The sequence below is a fragment of the Brassica napus genome, chromosome A3 (genome assembly GCF_020379485.1).
Source record: "Brassica napus cultivar Da-Ae chromosome A3, Da-Ae, whole genome shotgun sequence".
Classification (NCBI taxonomy): Eukaryota; Viridiplantae; Streptophyta; class Magnoliopsida; order Brassicales; family Brassicaceae; genus Brassica; species Brassica napus.
This window is the reverse complement of record NC_063436.1, coordinates 38,351,377-38,369,713: the sequence shown is the minus strand read 5'-3', so window position 1 is coordinate 38,369,713 and position 18,337 is coordinate 38,351,377. Positions and strand designations below refer to the sequence as shown.

General features: G+C 37.5%; 7 protein-coding genes across 8 annotated transcripts; 5 read left to right on the top strand and 2 right to left on the bottom strand.

The window, feature by feature from the left end:
* Nucleotides 1-442: 442 nt before the first annotated feature.
* On the top strand, nt 443-4,683 carry LOC125607286 (mucin-17-like). Its single transcript, XM_048777194.1, has 15 exons — nt 443-1,739; nt 1,829-2,230; nt 2,331-2,471; nt 2,557-2,604; nt 2,682-2,750; nt 2,839-2,913; nt 3,009-3,077; nt 3,145-3,294; nt 3,385-3,456; nt 3,535-3,606; nt 3,673-3,807; nt 3,907-3,975; nt 4,069-4,155; nt 4,232-4,590; nt 4,674-4,683. The coding sequence occupies exons 1-15, from the start codon at nt 888-890 to the stop codon at nt 4,681-4,683; spliced, it is 2,610 nt and encodes an 869-aa protein (XP_048633151.1). The 5' UTR covers nt 443-887.
* LOC125607303 lies at nt 4,606-6,776 on the top strand. The gene is made up of 5 exons (XM_048777231.1): nt 4,606-5,102; nt 5,238-5,491; nt 5,579-5,660; nt 5,784-6,168; nt 6,265-6,776. Exons 1-5 carry the CDS (start codon nt 4,920-4,922, stop codon nt 6,528-6,530), a joined length of 1,170 nt encoding a protein of 389 aa, XP_048633188.1. The 5' UTR covers nt 4,606-4,919; the 3' UTR covers nt 6,531-6,776.
* An 810-nt stretch (nt 6,777-7,586) lies between these two features.
* LOC125607285 lies at nt 7,587-8,914 on the top strand. Its single transcript, XM_048777193.1, has 2 exons — nt 7,587-8,462; nt 8,546-8,914. The coding sequence occupies exons 1-2, from the start codon at nt 7,587-7,589 to the stop codon at nt 8,912-8,914; spliced, it is 1,245 nt and encodes a 414-aa protein (XP_048633150.1).
* Nucleotides 8,915-8,920: 6 nt separating this feature from the next.
* Nucleotides 8,921-10,316, top strand: LOC125607316 (protein AGENET DOMAIN (AGD)-CONTAINING P1-like). Its single transcript, XM_048777258.1, has 4 exons — nt 8,921-9,357; nt 9,439-9,537; nt 9,619-10,068; nt 10,143-10,316. Exons 1-4 carry the CDS (start codon nt 9,268-9,270, stop codon nt 10,203-10,205), a joined length of 702 nt encoding a protein of 233 aa, XP_048633215.1. The 5' UTR covers nt 8,921-9,267; the 3' UTR covers nt 10,206-10,316.
* Nucleotides 10,317-10,415: 99 nt separating this feature from the next.
* Nucleotides 10,416-12,278, top strand: LOC125607315. Of its 2 annotated transcripts, XR_007338481.1 has the most exons (5): nt 10,416-10,480; nt 10,572-10,789; nt 10,876-10,957; nt 11,090-11,476; nt 11,608-12,278. XR_007338481.1 is itself a non-coding variant. In XM_048777257.1 (4 exons), the coding sequence occupies exons 1-4, from the start codon at nt 10,424-10,426 to the stop codon at nt 11,270-11,272; spliced, it is 540 nt and encodes a 179-aa protein (XP_048633214.1). In that variant the 5' UTR covers nt 10,416-10,423; the 3' UTR covers nt 11,273-12,278. The 2 variants fall into 2 exon arrangements, 1 of the variants encoding a protein (XP_048633214.1); XM_048777257.1 differs by having other exon boundaries at nt 11,090-12,278.
* A 2,888-nt stretch (nt 12,279-15,166) lies between these two features.
* LOC125607284 lies at nt 15,167-16,828 on the bottom strand. Its single transcript, XM_048777192.1, has one exon. The coding sequence runs from the start codon at nt 16,826-16,828 to the stop codon at nt 15,167-15,169; it is 1,662 nt and encodes a 553-aa protein (XP_048633149.1).
* A 113-nt stretch (nt 16,829-16,941) lies between these two features.
* LOC125607320 lies at nt 16,942-18,035 on the bottom strand. The gene is made up of 2 exons (XM_048777260.1): nt 17,522-18,035; nt 16,942-17,438 (listed from the first exon to the last, which is right to left on the bottom strand). Exons 1-2 carry the CDS (start codon nt 17,831-17,833, stop codon nt 17,313-17,315), a joined length of 438 nt encoding a protein of 145 aa, XP_048633217.1. The 5' UTR covers nt 17,834-18,035; the 3' UTR covers nt 16,942-17,312.
* Between the last annotated feature and the right edge of the window lie 302 nt (nt 18,036-18,337).

The window sequence follows — 18,337 nt, the reverse complement described above, 5'->3', positions numbered from 1 at the left end:
GTTAGTTAACATGAAGTGAAAACTAATCGGGGATTAATCAAGAATTAGTTTTTAAACGTTTCTTAATTTCTGGATAATACATCTATTTTTATATATAATATCGACACATAAGCCAAAGAATCATTGTTGCCTAGTTGTAATAGTGGCTGCTTGTACCAAGAATGACATGGGTTTGAATCTAGCTCTAATCTTTTCGCTTTTTATTATTTTTTTCATTAATGACAAACATGTAAATACTTTGTCTTTTGGGCAATTGTCAATAATAGCACCTTTTGAAGTTTTCCTCCCCAAACTAGCACTCAGGATCAGAAGTCACAAAAATAAGTTTCATTAAAGGGGTAATTTACCTTTATACCCTTTGTTATAAGAATAGAAAAAAAAAACATTTCATTTCATTCGATCGCGAATCGTGTCATCTCCTCTCGGGAATCTTCAAACCCTCACCGGCACTGTCGTCTCCGACTCGGGAATCGTCGTCTCCGGCTCGGGAATCATCTTCTCCGACTCGGGAATCGTCGTCTCCGGCTCGGGAATCATCTTCTCTGACTCGGGAATCGAAGTCTCCGGCTCGGGAATCATCTTCTCCGGCTCGCTAATCGTCTTCTCCGGCTCGCTAATCATCTTCTCCGGCTCGATAATCATCTTCTCCGGCTATCTAATCATCAGCGTCACACTCTCTACTCTCAAAATCGGTAACTTTTTAAAATTAGGGTTTTTGAATTAAAATTTGGGAAGCTTGCGTTTTGATTTTGATTTGTGTGTTACTCGTTCTTATTAACAAGCGAAGCAAATGAAGACTTTTGTGTTGTTTTGTATTTGTATTGTTTCAGGAAACCCTTCCTGAAAATTGGATTTTTTTTTTCTTGTCTACGCAGGATAGAAACAAGATGGGAGATTCAGTACCTCTAAAACTAGCACTGCCAGGGCTGAAGTATCCTATTGGTTCACAGCCAAAGGAAAAGTCAGCAATCAACCAATACTCTGGTTCAGATTATATCTCTATTGTCAAAAGCATCCTAAAACCAGATGAGATGATGAGAGTCCGGGGATCATTTCTGGGACCTATAATGAAGCTCAGTGAGAGAGGATTGAAGTTATCAGGAAAGATAGTCTACGCCATTCTCACTAGAAGCATCGTTTCTGTCAAGGAGAATGAAGCCTGGTTCCATTTCGGTGCGCAGCCAATGAGGTTCTCTATAAGAGAATTTCATATGATGACAGGCTTGAAATGTAGTGGTGCATTAGAAGGACCACGAAGGGAACCCGAGAGATTTAATTGGGAATTGCTAAAGGGGCGTAGTCATAAGTTAAGTGACGTGGTGGACCAGCTCAGAAACACAAGAGAAGATGCTTCTGAGGAGAGAGTATGCCTCGCAATGCTCATCCTGGTAGAGAGCATATTATTGCGGAAGAGCAAAGGAGGGAGTTTTCCTTTGGAATATGCGAAAAATGCACAGGATATGACATATCCATGGGGAAAAGAGGCTTACATTGTGCTCCTGAAGTCAATTCAAAACGCTGTCGCGAATCATTTGGAGAATAAATCCAAATTTGAGTTGCAAGGTTATCCTCTAGTATTCCTTCTTTGGATACTAGAGTCGATTCCTTTGCTAAGGAATAAGTTCAGTAAGTGTGTACCAACAGTTGAGGTTCCTGGGCCGACTTACTTGTGTGAAAAATACACTGAGATAGAGAATCCATCACTTGATAGGGTTTTACAGGTTGAAGCTGATACAAAGGTAAGCTTTTCCAAGTATATGTTTCTCAGTTTATTTGGCTTCTTCTTTTTAATATGTTTCTCATTGGTCTTTTTTTGAAATATTCTCAGCTGAAGGTCCATTGCATACTACCTTCTATTCCTCATGATCCAGAAGATGATATCTCCATTGAAGACAAATATAGTGACGAGTTGGAAACAGTGAAAGATGTAACAAAGAAAGGGTACAAGATTACAGCCGATGACTGGGAAAATAGGTGTGTAGACACATTTGACACATTGGATGCTCTTATTCAAATGATGGCAAATAAGGAGACTGGCCAAGCTTCTACTCCGATTGATGAGGATTCAGTAAATGAAAAAGTGAACAGGATCATCACGGTAATGGAGGAGAATCTGAAGAGCATGAAGGATCGAATGTCATTACTGGAAGAAGAAAACATACATCTTAGAGCTCGTGTGTCAGAGTTGGAAGGAAACAGCAATGTTTTTCCCACTAACGTGACACAAAAGGTAAATTCTCAAAACATCTTCTTTTACATTTGCATTTTCAAGTATTTTTTGGAAGATCTTGTACATATTCTTGAATGCCTTCCTAATATTTGACAAACAGCGATCCAGTGGGACACCTTTATCTCCAATGTCTCACACGCAACCATCCAGTGGGACACCTTTATCTCCAATGTCTCACACGCAACCATCGAGTGAGACACCTTTATCTCCAATGTCTCAACAGCCTAATTTGACACATGAGGTATGTAACCAATAAATATTGTTGAGTTTTGAAGTAATATTTGGAAAGCTTTTGTACTTCTTGAATGCATTCCTGATTTTTGCAGGAGACAATGATTGAATCAGCTGCATCTCCAAAGTCTCAACAAAATGAGGTATATGCTCAAAAATTTTTAAGAAAATATTTGGAAATTCTTGTACAAAATCCTGAATGCCTTCCTGATTTTTGCAGGATTACACGCAATCATCGAGTGAGACGCCTTTATCTCCAATGTCTCAACAGCCTAATTTGACAAATGAGGTATGTAACCAATAAAATATTGTTGAGTTTTGAAGTAATATTTGGAAGCTTTTGTACATATTCTAGAATGCATTCTTGATTTTTGCAGGACACAATGAATGAATCAGATGATGAAACTCCTGCCCTTGATACTCAAGTATTCTCTCCTAATCTGACAAAAGAGGTATATGCTCAATGATATTGTTTTCACAGTTGGAGTTTACAAATTAGTTTTGGGTGATTTTTTTTACATATAAAGGCTTTTCTGATTTTTGACAGAAAGAAACAGAAACGTCTACCGGTGAGAGGCCATCCAATCCTAATCAAGATGGAAAACCAGATGATGAGGTAATATTTATTCTAGAAATTATAGTTGAATGTATTCATGATGGCCATTCCTGATATTTTTTTGCAGATTGTGAGAGAGAAATTAACAAGTGAGTCACCTGCTAGTCAGAGTCAAGTTTTGCAGAAAGAAACAGTAGAAATGAATGAGACACCTTCTTCTCCAATAGCTCCAAAGAGTATTGAAACTCCCGTTTATACTCCAAGTCAGACTCAGCAGGTACATGGTCAAAAAAAATCTTGGATTTTTAAGTTAATGTTTGGAAGCTTTAGAACGTACTCTGGATTGACTTCGTGATAATTTTTACAGATTGAGAGAGAGCCATCGGATGACACGCCTGCCCTTGATACTCAAGTTTTTACTCCTAATCTGACAAAAGAGGTATATGCTCAATGACAGTTGGAGTTTACAATTAGTTTTGGGTGATTTACATATATAGACCTTTCTAATTTTTGGCAGAGGGAAACACAAACCTCTACTGATGAAACGCCACCCAAAACTAATCAAGGAGAAGGAAAACCAGATGATGAGGTAATATTTACTCTAGAAATTATAATTGAATGTATTCATGATGGCCTTTCCTGATATTTTTTGCAGATTGTGATTGAGTCACCTGCTGCTCAGACTCAAGTTTTGCAAAAAGAAACACTGGAAATGAATGAGACACCTTCTTCTCCAATATCTCCAAAGAGTATTGAGGCTCAAGTTTTTACTCCAATTCAGAAACAGCAGGTAAATGTTCAAAAAATCTTGGAGATTTCAAGTAATGTTTGAAAGCTTTTGTACGTGTTTTTGATCCCCTACCTGACTTTTTTTTGTTTTTTTTTGCAGACGGTAACAGAGGAAACGTATGAGGCTACACAGCCATTGACTGAGATCATTTCAGCAAACAATAAAAAGGTAAGCATAGAAATGTCTTTCATAAGTACAACTTGAATTTTAAATTGTAGAAACTTCTTCATAACTACCTCTTTTATTTTACTGTTATTACAGGAGGATACACATGCTGTGCATTACAGACCTTCCTCTCCATTGTCTTCACTAATTGCACTAGTTATTGAAGAAAATAAGAATGCTTTGGTAAGAAGAAATATTTAAAATGTTTAGGTAATATTTTCTATTCAACTAACTCTTACCATTTACTTTTGTCTTATAGAGTGAGACAGAAACTGCGACCCAATATTTTTCTACAAGTGAAGGAGAGCATTCACAATCAAGCAGAAAGAATCAAGCGGAAGAATATCTCAAGGATACTACAGAACCTACTACTGAGCTAGTTTCCACAGATGTTTCGAAGACACAGCCTCTTACTCCGCAAACACAGCACCTTCAGACAAGTGAGGGAGATCAATCCGATGAGACACCATCAGAGCAGAATCAAGCAGAAGAAAATCTCAAGGATACTACAGAACCTACTACTGAGCTAGTTTCCACAGATGTTTCGAAGATGCCGCCTATTACTCTGCAAACAGAGCATCTTCAGACAAGTGCTATAGATTTTTCAGAAAAAACGAGGTATGCATCGAGTATATTTGATCTTTAATTATTATTCTAACAATTTAAAACCGCTGATGTTACTGAATCTTCATTTTTAATAGGTTGAAGTAAGCAGGCTTCTAGCTCACTTTCAAATAGGCGCAGAGGTTGAAATTTTGTCTACTGATGACGAAATATGGTATCCAGGAAAGGTTGTTGATCTTAAACTGTGTGAAGGACTAGAGGAGCTGACAGTTGAGTACACGACACTCTTCACAGACCAACATAGACTTCAGAAACTTCAGGATACTATCACGGCTGACAAAATACGTCCTGCAACACCAACTAGTGACCAAAAATCCTTTGAGATGATGGATAAGGTAGAAGCCTTCTACAACAATGGCTGGAGCAGCGGACAAATTAGCATGGTACTTGGTGATAACACATACTCGGTGTGTCTCTATACTTCTATGGAAACTATTCTATTCAAACATTCAGATTTGCGAATTCATAGAGAATGGAAAGATGGAGTCTGGAAGATGGCAGATAAGGTAAATCATAACTAGAATTATACTTCACGTGAATTGTTTGATATACATACATTTTAGTTTCAGGAATGGTTTCCAGAAATTCCGATTGCAACAAATTTGATAATATTTTGCTTGGTGTCTATTGTTTGATTAAAGGTGAAGCCTGATAAGAAAAGGAAAGCTGCTGCCTCATCACAAAATTCAGGAATGGATAATGTTTTCCTAAGAAGGAGCGAGAGGGTGCCTAAACGATCTAGAGACACAAAAACTCCATTCAAGTCTGACAGAAATCCGGCTTTAACTGTAATACCTGAGATTATACCTGCAGTTGATCCGTTTTCAACTCCTGCGGAACATAAGCTTTCAAGGCTTCAAAATTGGATGACATTAAAGCCCGGCATGCATGAAACGTAAGCATGTTTCTGTCCTTGTCTATATATTCTTATATTTATGTATAAGAGGTTTGGTAATTCCTTTGAATCTTTAATCGACTGCAGGTCCCTATCAATCAATGATAATAAGATAAGGAAATCTTTCTTTCAAAGCATGGAAAATGCAAAAAAGGACCTTAAGAAAGAGGTAATTTGTTTACATATGTTCTTGCCTTGAGCTTTTTTTTTAAAAAAAAATTCAGGAAGGATTTGTTTAGTTTCAGGAATTATATAGTAACAAATTAGATAATGTTTGCCTTTTTTTTTGCAGCACATTGATGGAGCCTTTGCAATGCTAAATTGCAGAAGAAATGAGAATGCTGCTTGGTTCCACAACTACAAGATTCCAAAGGCGTGCTTCCTACCTATGGAGTTCTTGCATTGCTTGCTCTCTGATGATTTGGCTTACAAGAAAGAAAAGGTCAAAGGTAAAAAGATTTTCAACGATTTATTTAAAGATACTGTGAGAGGGAAGGTATATCCAGAGAAGACATGGGGAGAAGATGTTGATGTTGTGTATGGGATTACTCTTGGAAAAAAAAGCAATGTCTGGATTGGGATGGAAATTCATTTGAAGAAGAAAAGAATCACAGTATATGATTGTTTTCAAAAGGAAAGCAACAGCATTGATATTCCTCAAGTGAAAAAGTTGGCAGGTATGTATAAACAATCTGTATTTGATGTATTCATCTGTTTCTTGGTTTGAAATATTCAACTGATTCTATCTTGATATTGATTTTTAAATATGACAGTGTTGATTTCTAATCTGCTGGTGGAATCTTCTGGTGATGAGGTAGATAAGGTGAAGATGATTCCATTTGAGATTGAGCAGGCACAAGGTTTACCCAAGACAAAACATCCTTTCAACTGTGGGATATTTCTTGTCAAGATTCTGGAGTGCCAGTCATTGAAGATAGGAGACATGACAAAGATTAATGATGACAATGCATTGGAGCTAAGGAGAACCTTGTCTTGTGAGATCTTCAACCAATTTGTGGATGAGAGCTTTGGGAAATGAGAATGATGCATGAAAACATTTTTTGTTTTAGTTAAGACTCGGTTTTAGTTATGACTGTTTATTTTGTTATGTTGTTGGCGTCTGGTTACATAAGAAAGATTGGAAGGATATCAAGTATTTTATTTGGGTATCATATATCTTGGAAGGTTAAAATATTGTTTCTGGATGGGTTTCCAGAAAAAAAGTTAAGTGTTTCAAATGTAAAAAAGAATGAAATGAGATTATATACTAAGGATTGGACATGTATATGGTAAGCTTAAAATTGTGATGTTTACAGACAACAAAAATTTAGAACCACAAAGGATCGAACCCAGAGGGAGAGAGTCTGCGTATTTGGATAGTGTGGGAGTTTAGCCACTAGGCCAAGAAGAATCATCTGTTAATGGATTACATTTAATTTTATTTAACTCCAAACTGTAACACAAAAAAAATTAAAATAGATTTTGAATCCACCACATATCGAACCCGGGGATAGAGAGACTTTTGAGTTATAAAAAGCCTTGGTTTAACCGCTGGTCTGAGGAGAATCATCTGTTAAAGAATATTACATAAGCATACTTAACCCAATTAATATAGGATAGGTTTCCAAAACAATACATTTCGATTGAAAAAAACAAAACTCTTGCCGCCTCAACACTCTCGCCGTTTCAAACTTCTCGAATCTCACTCGTCTCCGCCTCTCGAATCTCTCTCTCATCTCCATATCTCTCGATCTCCGACGAAAACCCATCTCCAGAACTCTCTCTCTCTCGATCTTTTACGCGAGCTCTCTCTATTCTCCGAGAAAAACCATTTCTAGAGCTCTATCTCTTGAAGGTATGTTGCAGATTCAACCTTATGTGTGTTTTCTTTCTGAGAGATTGGTCTCCTGGTTTTTGCTTGTGTATAGACTTGCTCGTTTTAACCTAATATGATTGGTAGAATTCTAGTTCATGTGAAAGCATGTGTATAGACTTCGGGAAGGATTTGTATTTTTTCAGGAAACCCTTCCTGAAAATTGGATTTTAATTAATTTAGACAAATAAATTTTTCTTGTTTACGCAGGATAGAAACAAGATGGGAGATCCATTACCATTAAGACTAGCACTGCCTGAGCTGAGGTATCCGATTGGATCAGAGCCAGAGAAGACGATATCGATAAACCAACACTCGATAGTTGCTTATATCAAAACTGTTAAGGAAATTCTAGGAAATGATGAGTTCAACAGAATAAGAGGGACGTTTTTGGGACCGGTGATCAAGCTTGGAGAGAGGTCTTTGAAATTATCAGCTAAGATAGTGCACGCAGTTCTCACCAAAAGCATCAAGACAGTGAAGAGACACGAAGCATGGTTCCATTTTGGTGCTCAGCCAATGAGGTTCTCTATAAGAGAATTCCACATGGTGACTGGTTTGAAATGTAGTGGTGAAGCAAGAGAACCACGAGAGGGAACCGAGAAATTTAAGTGGGACTTCCTAAAAGGGCGTACTCATACAGTAAAGGACGTGGAGAAGCAGCTCAGAAACACAAGAGAAGATGCTTCTGATGAGAGATTCTGCCTTGCAATGCTCCTCCTGATTGAGAGCATACTACTACAGAAGAGCCTTCTCGACGGTGGCACAACTTTTACTTTGGATTATGTGAAAATAGCGCAGGATATGGATGTCTTGATGACATACCCATGGGGGAGAACAGCTTATAATTTGCTGTTAAAATCACTTCAGAGAGCTGTCGACAAAAGCCTCGACAAAAACAATTATGATTTGCAAGGGTTCCCTATGGCATTTCTTATATGGATACTTGAGTCAGTACCTTTGCTACAGTATGCATTCAGTCAAGTTGTTCCTATTCTGAGCGTTCAACCGTCTACCCCAATATTTTTGTGTGAGAAGTACCTTCAAATAGCTTCTCCACAGCTGATAGATGTTCTCCTAATTGAAATCAAAGATCATGTAAGTTTTTACATTATTTTTTTCTTGTTTCTGTTTTGCCTTATGATTCTCCATTTAAAAGCTAATTATTTTTATGGTTTCAGCTTAAGGTCACATGCATCCTACCTCCTATTTCTAATGATCCAGAAGATGATGTTTGCATGGAAGACGAAGCTAATAAAGATCTGGATGACATGGCCGATTTATCCAAGAGAGGTTATAAGTTTAAAATTAGAGATTGGCGAAACATGTCAGTAGACCTATACGGTGCTAATGAAGAAATAAGAAGAGCATCTTTACTGTTTGGGAATGGAGGGATGAGTCAAGCTTCTACTTCGTATCAGGAGGAGTCTTTGGAATCAAAGATCAACAGAATCAGCGAGATGGTGGGAGATAATTTAAGGATCATGAACGATCGTTTGTGTTTGATTGAAAAAGACAGGAAACAGATTAAAGAACGTGTGACAAACTAGAGAAACTACAAAGAGTTACTTCATATGAAACTCCAAACAATGAGGTAACTTTTTTTTCGGAAATTAAAATTAATGTTTATCTAGTTCTTGATTCAGTTTTGAGTTGTCAAGTAATTTTGGAAGATGTTATACATATTTAGGCTTGCCTTCCTAATTTTTGTTGTACTTGCACAGACTGACACAACTCCATTTCATGAGACGGCTTCCAGACAAGGTGAAGCCAATGCAGATCAAGCAGATGAACAACTTAACAATGAGGCAAGTATAATTTTGAAAACTGTTGGTATTTATAAAATTATGAATTTGGTACGTGTTCATAATCCCATTCCTGACTTCAGGATACACGAGAGCCTATGAATGAGATCACGAAAGAGACACCTGGTTCTCCAATAGCTCAACAGAATATTGAGACTCCAGTCCTTACTCCAATTCAGACGCAGCAGGTACCTTCTTTAAAAAATTGGACTTTTCAAGTAATTTTTGGAAGCCCTTGTACGTGTTCATTCAACCATTCCTGAATTCAGGAGACTCACGAGCTTATGAATGAGATCATTTCACCAAACATTTCCGACACACAGCCAAATACCCGAGCTCGCAGAAATCTTTTAACAGAGCAAAATAAGGTATTACTTTCATTAAAACCTTTAATAAATATACAGCAACTATCAAAATGACTGGATATCCTTGAATCTAAACCATCACAGGATGTAGAAAGCAGAGTTCAAAATCCCTTTGAGATCGGAGCAAATGTGGAGATTTCATCACAAGATGACAATACTTGTCATAAATGGTATCCAGGAAATGTGTTGGCAACATATTTGGTTGATGGGGTTGAGATGGTGAAAGTTGAGTACTTCGTCCCGTCTCTGGACGAAAAGAAGAGGAAAAGGAGTGTTGAGACACGTGTATCAATTGACAGAATACGTCCTCAACCACCACCTGAGAGATCTGGAGCGAAGAAAAGTTATGAGCTAATGCAGGACGTGGAGGCGTTCGACAATGGTGCCTGGTGCGCTGGAAAAGTTAAAGTCATTTTGTTTGATGGCTCGTGTTTTGTCTCTTTGAACAATTCTAAAGAACAAATTTACTTCCACCATTCTGAGATGCGAAAACCAAGAAAATGGGTAGATGGTGTTTGGGAGATGACAAAAAAGGTAAAACAAATGCCTTGGATCACTTGAATTGAAAAATAATGTCATTTGTTTAATATCTCGGTATTGATTTTCAGATGGAAGAAGAGCAGACGCAGAGTGTGAATCCAAGTGAAGGAGATGGTGATAAAAAGGTATGAAATATTTATACATCATACTAGGAATTAAGATATAAATGTATCTGAATTTTTGTCATTCAAAAAGGGGAAGGCGAAGGCTGTCGCTTGTAAGAAAAATGAAGCAGCTGGTCCATCAGAAGATGTGTTGGGAAAATGGCAAAAGAGGTAATAAAAATGAATAAGATCCACTTGAATTGAAGTTCAGGTCAATAGTTTGATATATCGGTTTTGTTTCACAGATGGAAGTAAAGCAGGGTAAGAGTGTGAAACCAAGTCAAGACGATCATGCAAAAAAGGTATAAAAAATATTTTTACTTCATATTAGGAAGGCATTCAAGTATAAAGATAAAAACGATCCTGAATTTTTGTCTTTATTTTTAATTAAAGGGGAAGCCACATGTTGGTAAGAAGAAGAAAGCAAATGCTCAGCCAGTAGATTTGCTTCCTTTTCTACAGCGAGAAGAGAAGAGGCCAATACGACCTAGAAACCCTCCTATACCTGTAACACCTGAGGTAATCCTTCCAATTGATCCATTTGTGACACCTGAATTTCCTCGGTTTTCAAGGCTTGCACACTGGATGGATCTACGGGGCATATATCGTGTGTAAGCAACTTTTTGTCCTCGCATAAATATTCCTAATTTATTTTGTAAAAGTTTCGATTGATACTAGTTAATTTTATCAACTACAGACCGTTTTATATCAATGGAAAAGAAATTGAAAAAGAGTTCTTTCAAAAAATGGACGATGCAGAAAACAATCTCAACAAAGAGGTAATCAACACTCTGTTCTGTCTTCTATTTGATTGTGTCATATGTTTAGGAAGAGGTTGAGTTGAGCTATGCTAGATGTCCATGTTATAGCAGTTCTATATGAAGTTTCTAACTATATTGTTACATTGGCAGCACATAAATGTTGCATTTGAAATGCTAAATTGTAAGAGGGTTGAGCAAGGTGCTTGGTTCCGCAACAACAATCTTCCAGCAGCATGCTTTGTACCAGTCAAATTCTTAGAAGTGGTTGGGTACGCTTATGAATCTGTCAGGAAGCCACATAAGAAAAAAAAAAGTTATTGGAGGGCTGTGTAGGCGAACTTGTGAAAGGTTTAATACATCCAAAGAAGGTATGGCTGGAAGATGTTGATGTTATATATGGTGTCATTGAAGATAAGTTGAGCTGTCACTATATTGGGGTGGAGATACAATTGATGGACAACACAATCACACTCTTCCATTGTGGTCTTCCAAAAGCAAATATCAAACGTGCTCTTAATCAAATCCAAGAACTGGCAGGTAAAAATATTAGCTAATTTAGAAAATAAAAGTTTGTCACTTGCTGCTTGTGATTGTGATGCATTTTTACATATTCATTTTGTTGTCTGTTGGTGATTGATTTATTGTATAATTTTGGGTATTTATGACAGTGTTGATTAGTGCCATAAAGATGGAACTTCTTGGTGAAGAGGTTAATTTCGAAGATATCAGTCCATTTGAAGTTAAGTTTGCAGAAGGGCTTCCAAAGACAAAATTTCCATACAACTGTGGTATTTTTGTTGTGAAGATGCTGGAATGCAGGTCACTGGGATTGAAGAGCATGGCTAATATAAATGATGAAACTGCGATGGACTTACGAAGCAAGCTATGTTGTGAGATCTTCGACCAGTTTATGGATAAAGATTTCCAGGAAGGTCAAAGGAAGTGAAAATGTCATATTTGTTCTGTTTTCTACACTGTTTTTCTACTTTGATATTAATTATCCCTAACGTTTAAGTTTAAGTTTGTAATGAATTATCCCTAACGTTTTTTTCATTTAGATTGTTATTGAAAAATTTTTAGGATGTATTGATGAATTGTCAAATGCTTATGGTACTTTTAGGATGGGTTTCCAGAAAAAGAGTGAGAAAGCAAAATGCACCAAAGCCTAGCATATTCCTTTAAAGTTTACAAAAAAAATGAAAAAGAAAGTGATCCGATGTTGATTGAACTCGTGAACTCTCGAAAGATGAATCAAAGTGTGCAGCCGCTGTGCCAAGGGTGTTATACTTGCCAAAAGATATAATAAAACGATAATAACTTTTGAATATTTAATTAAAAACAGAAAAAAGTGAAATATACACAACGGGGATCGAACACGGCTTATTGTGTGATAAGGGTACACTAAGAGTAGAAGGGCTTGCCACTAGGCTATGGTGGATATTCGATATCAGAGTAAATGTGAACTTATTTATTCACAGACGATAGATTTATATGATCTGGATATCATTTTAAGTATTCAGGATAGCTTTCCAAAAACAAATTCCTTTAAAGTTTACAAAAAAAAATGAAAAAGAATGTGATCTGATGTTGATTGAACTCGTGAACTCTCGATAGATTAATCCAAGTGTGCAGCCGTTGTACCAAGGGTCTTATACTTGCCAAAAGCTACAATAAAACGAAAATAACGTTTGAATATTTAATTAAAAACAAAAAAAATGTGAGTATACACAACGGGGATCGAACACGACTTATTGTGTGATAAGGGTACACTAAGAGTAGAAGGGCTTGCCACTAGGCTACGTTGGATATTCGATAACAGAGTAAATGTGAACTCATTTATTCACAGACGATAGATTTATATAATCTGGATATCATTTTATGTATTCAGGATGGCTTTCCAAAAACAAATAAGCAAATCAGATAACCAAGTTATAAGAACACTAGGCCAAACCATTACAAAATAGTGAAAAACATTGAACAAGTTTTTTATTTAGGTTGTTAATTGAAGAAACAACACAAGAGAAACAAAACTTATTCATTTAAAATAAAAACTGAAAATCAAACATAATGTGGTCCTTAAAAACATAAAAAGAGAAGACGATAACATGAAATTACTCATGATGGAGCCAACTTTCGCCAAGTTTATCCCAATCAGGGACTTTGACCTTCACATCAGCAAGCATTCCTTCCGCTTCCGAGTGCTCTTCTTTGAGTTTCTCCAACTCAGCAGTTAAATCAAATTTTCCATCAGCTTTGATAATATCTTCAAGCAACTCGATTTGGACAGCAATTGAATTTGCTTTGCTGGATGCAAGATTCCAATCATTCTCAGATAGCCTGTATTCGTTGGACAAACGAAGAAGAGCCCTGTAATGTTCCACAGTTTCCTTCTTCCCCTTCTTGAAACCTTCGGCGGCATCACATCCGTAAACCTCCTCTATGGGACGCTTCATCATCTTCTTTGAACTTCCTTCCATTGAAACTTTGTCCTGCAACAAAATCGAAACTAAGATGTTACGATAAAATAGAAATAGAAAAAAGTTCATGAATTGAATGGAAAATGAGAAAAATCGAAAACTAACTTGTATTGCAAAAGGATATATCAAGCGAAATGAAGTGAGTGAATAAAAGGTCTGATATCGTCCCTTATATTTATAGAACAAAAAGGAACTCTTCGATTATTGAAGTCAGTTAAAATAAACTCTTGATTATTGTGGAACTCTTCGATTATTGAAGTCAGTTACTGAAATAACCAATCATATAACACCCAATCTTGACGAAAAGAAACTCTTCGGTTACTGAGTTACATGATGTCGTTTGGAAGAGACTCTTCGATTCCTGAGATATATGTTTGAACAAAAAAAAAAAATCACCCATTACTCGTAGGAGAGTCGAACCCGGGTCGAACAAATGTTTCGGTATCATAGGTTTCGTGGTTTAGCCGCTAGGCTGAGGAGAATCATCTGTTAGTTGCTTCCACATAATTGAATTTACCCATACAATTTATAGTATAATACATTGGAAAGATCTTTGATAGTTCAGGATGGGCTTCCGATTGCGACAAATGTGATTCCTGAGATATATGTTTGAACAAAAAAAAAAATCACCCATTACTCGTAGGAGAGTCGAACCCGGGTCGATCAAATGTTTCGGTATCATAGGTTTCGTGGTTTAGCCGCTAGGCTGAGGAGAATCATCTGTTAGTTGCTTCCACATAATTGAATTTACCCATACAATTTATAGTATAATACATTGGAAAGATCTTTGATAGTTCAGGATGGGCTTCCGATTGCGACAAATGTGATTCCTGAGATATATGTTTGAAAAAAAAAAAAAATCACCCATTACTCGTAGGAGAGTCGAACCCGGGTCGATCAAATGTTTCGGTATCATAGGTTTCGTGGTTTAGCCGCTAGGCTGAGGAGAATCATCTGTTAGTTGCTTCCACATAATTGAATTTACCCATACAATTTATAGTATAATACATTGGAAAGATCTTTGATAGTTCAGGATGGGCTTCCGATTGCGACAAATGTGATTCCTGAGATATATGTTTGAACAAAAAAAAAAAATCACCCATTACTCGTAGGAGAGTCGAACCCGGGTCGATCAAATGTTTCGGTATCATAGGTTTCGTGGTTTAGCCGCTAGGCTGAGGAGAATCATCTGTTAGTTGCTTCCACATAATTGAATTTACCCATACAATTTATAGTATAATACATTGGAAAGATCTTTGATAGTTCAGGATGGGCTTCCGATTGCGACAAATGTGATTCCTGAGATATATGTTTGAACAAAAAAAAAAAAATCACCCATTACTCGTAGGAGAGTCGAACCCGGGTCGATCAAATGTTTCGGTATCATAGGTTTCGTGGTTTAGCCGCTAGGCTGAGGAGAATCATCTGTTAGTTGCTTCCACATAATTGAATTTACCCATACAATTATAGTATAATACATTGTATATTACAAAAGTTGGATGTTACAAAAGTTGGATGGGATTCCAGAATAGTTGAATATTACTGTGTTTTTTTCTAGCAAAGAAGTTTAAACTAAAAATTGAAATGAGATCAAAAGATAATGTTGTATATTACAAAAGTTGTAAGAAATCATACTTATTCAGGATAGGGTTCCAAAAGAAAAAATGTATATGGTCTTGTGCATATCATGTAACCATCAAATAGCCAAACATCCAAATAATAATCGATAAAAATGTAAAAATGTAGAACTTCATCCTATAGGCCTCTGGCATGTGATCTTGTTGTGCCCTCCTGTGCCACATCTGCTGCACTTGTGGGACTGAGATTTAGATCCAGGAACCCCAAACTCGCCAACGGATCTCTTTCTCTTTGTAGGAGGGCGTCCACTTTTCTTTTTGGTAGCTGGAGGTGGGCAAGACAGTTCATCAATATTCTCTGGATAGGTGGACGTTGACAACTCTCCACCAGGATGTATGCTTTCAGCATAAGCTTTAGCCCACGTTTCTGTCAAGTGAGAAGCATCAACAAAACGGTTTTCATCTCTCTTGATATGCTTAGCAGCAGCGATGGCATGGATGCAGGGGATCTTGTCAATGTCGAAAACATTACATGTGCAATGCCGCTTCTCCAAGTCAACAACAAACTTCATTGTTTCATTCTTCACCTCAAACTCGCTTCGATCAACTTGATACACATTCAACAACATTGCGGCCCCTAACCTAGATACCAATTTCTGAACAACTTTTGGAGTAACCAGGTGCTTATGTTTCGCAGCCGCTTCGCGTCGCTCAAAAAACCAAGTGGTCATCGTCAATCTGATAGTTTCAAGGAGAGAGATAATGGGCAACTCACGAGGCATCTTCAACATAGAATTGAGAGACTCTGCAATGTTGGTAGTCATGATATTATACCTGTTCGCAGGCGCATAGCTTCGTGCCCACTTCCTAAAATCAGACTCTTCCAGATACTTAGCCAATTCAGGACATTTATCCTTTATGTCCTTGAAGATTAACCAGAACTCGTGACACGTATAGGCATCAGCAGCGCTTTCCACCAGAGGTAGCAACCCAGTCTTCGCATATGTAGGAGTGATGTTGCGGAGCAGATGGATCCTGCAAATTCCATGGTGAGATAAGGGATATACATCCTCCAACGCTGAAGAAATGGAGTTAGCCCTGTCTGATACAAAAACAAGATCCGAAGCGTCCGGGATCTTCTGGCTCAAACCTCTAAAGAACCATTTCCAAGAGGCGCCGTTTTCTGCGTCAACCACTGCAAAGGCGAGAGGATATAGATGATAATTCCCATCTTGAGCACAAGCTGCCAATAAAGTCCCATTGAATTTTCCCTTCAGAAATGTACCATCTACTGCAATAACTCTCCTCATCAATGAAAATCCCCTTATCGATGGACCAAAAGCCACAAATGCATACTTGAACTTTCCTGCAGCATCAACATGTTGATAAGTCAAGGAACCAGGGTTTGTTTCTGTGATTTTATACAACCACCTAGACAAATTGTAATAGCTGTCTTCAGGAGTCCCTCTAACCAAAATCTGAGCTTCTTCTCTCACTCTCCAAGCTTGTTTGTAATTGATGTGAACACCATGCAGCATCCTGACCTGTTCAATGATCTGTTTCGGTTTGAGACCTTCCTTTTTTTCTCCATAATTGCTGGAAATCAAAGAACCCAACAACTTTGCAGATGCTTGTCTGTGGTTGGCTTTCCTGTGTGTTGTATCGCATGTATGCTCATGAACATACTTTTTAACAACGAAAAAATCTGAAACAGGTAGCTTGATAGCACGCATCCTCCACGTGCAATTTTCATCAACACAACTCAAAAGCACTCTTGACTTGTTAGAAGAGACAGTCTTGTACTCAAACTTCCACTCTAAAGCCCATTTCTTCATCCTCAACATCAACTCTCTCTTTGTCTTAAAATAGCTATTCACCTTAATATCGCCAGCTACTCTCGTGTTTGGTGAAAGTCCAATATGGACAGGGCTAAATCCGGAAGAGCATTCAGAGGAACTGTAGAAACACCTTCATATAGAAAACTCTGCAAAAGTCAAGTAGTTCTGTAAGGCATAATACTTGATTATGAAGCATATCATGCAAACACAAACAGAAAAAGGGAATTAGGGACAATGTACCTGTTTTTCACTCTGCACAGTAGGAAGAATCACTGGATTGGCATTCAATGGAACAGTAGAAGCAAATGTATCAGAAGCTTGAATGTTACAGCTAGCTGAATCAGTACTAAAATCCGGAAGAGCATTCAGAGGAACTGTAGAAACACCTTCATATAGAAGACTCTGCAAAAGTCAAGTAGTTCTGTAAGGCATAGTACTTGATTATGAAGCATATCATGCAAACACAAACAGAAAAAGGGAATTAAGGACAATGTACCTGTTTTTCACTCTGCACAGTAGAAAGAATCGCTGGATTGGCATTCAATGGAACAGTAGAAGCAAATGTATCAGAAGCTTGAGTGTTACAGCTAACTGGATCAGTACTAACCTGCATAAGTCAAGTAGTTCTGTAAGGCATAATACTTGGTTATGAAGCATATCCTGAAAAGTCTAAGAAAAAATCATACAAACCTTAACACACAAACGACAGGTTCCATCAAATGCTCTAGTCTTGGAAATGAAAGTTCTGAGCTGACGAGTATTACCTATCGAGAGTGGGGGGAAACTTTCAATAATACATTTCATATCCAATGAAAAACCATAACTCAAACTGATTTCTTCCTCTTTAACACTAAAATCTTCAGAGACAATCTTCATCAAATCTTCATACAGTAGATCTTCTTCTATGGAAATGATTGATGCATTCCTCTTCAAATCAACAAGAAACTCCCACTGGAGAGATTCTTTTGAGATCCATTGTCCACAGATGCACAAAACTTCCATTGTTCTACAAAATCAACTTCAAATCATCAACAAATGAATAATATATAACAAAACCTAGATAATGTATAACAAAATGAAATGATTCAAACCTTAATCAAATCAGACACACGAGAGAGAGAATGAGATGAATAGACGTAGAAACGACAGATCAATTGAGAAACGACGACGACGATAAATAAACGGAGAGACGACGACGACGGATCAACGGAGAGGCGAAGAGACGACGACGGAGAGACGACGACGACGACGACAACGACGGGGAGAGACGACGACGGAGAGACGAGGAAGACGACGACGACGACGACGAGAAGAGAGAGACGAGAAGAAGAAGAAGCGATGAAACGAGGACGGCGACAAATTGATTTCAAATTTTTTTTTAAATTAGTTAAAGAAGGGGGCATAAGGGTAAATTGCCCTTTAATGAAACCTATTTTTGTGAATTCTGATCCTGAGTGCTAGTTTGGGGAGGAAAACTTCATTTAGTGTTCTTTGTGTCATTTTCTA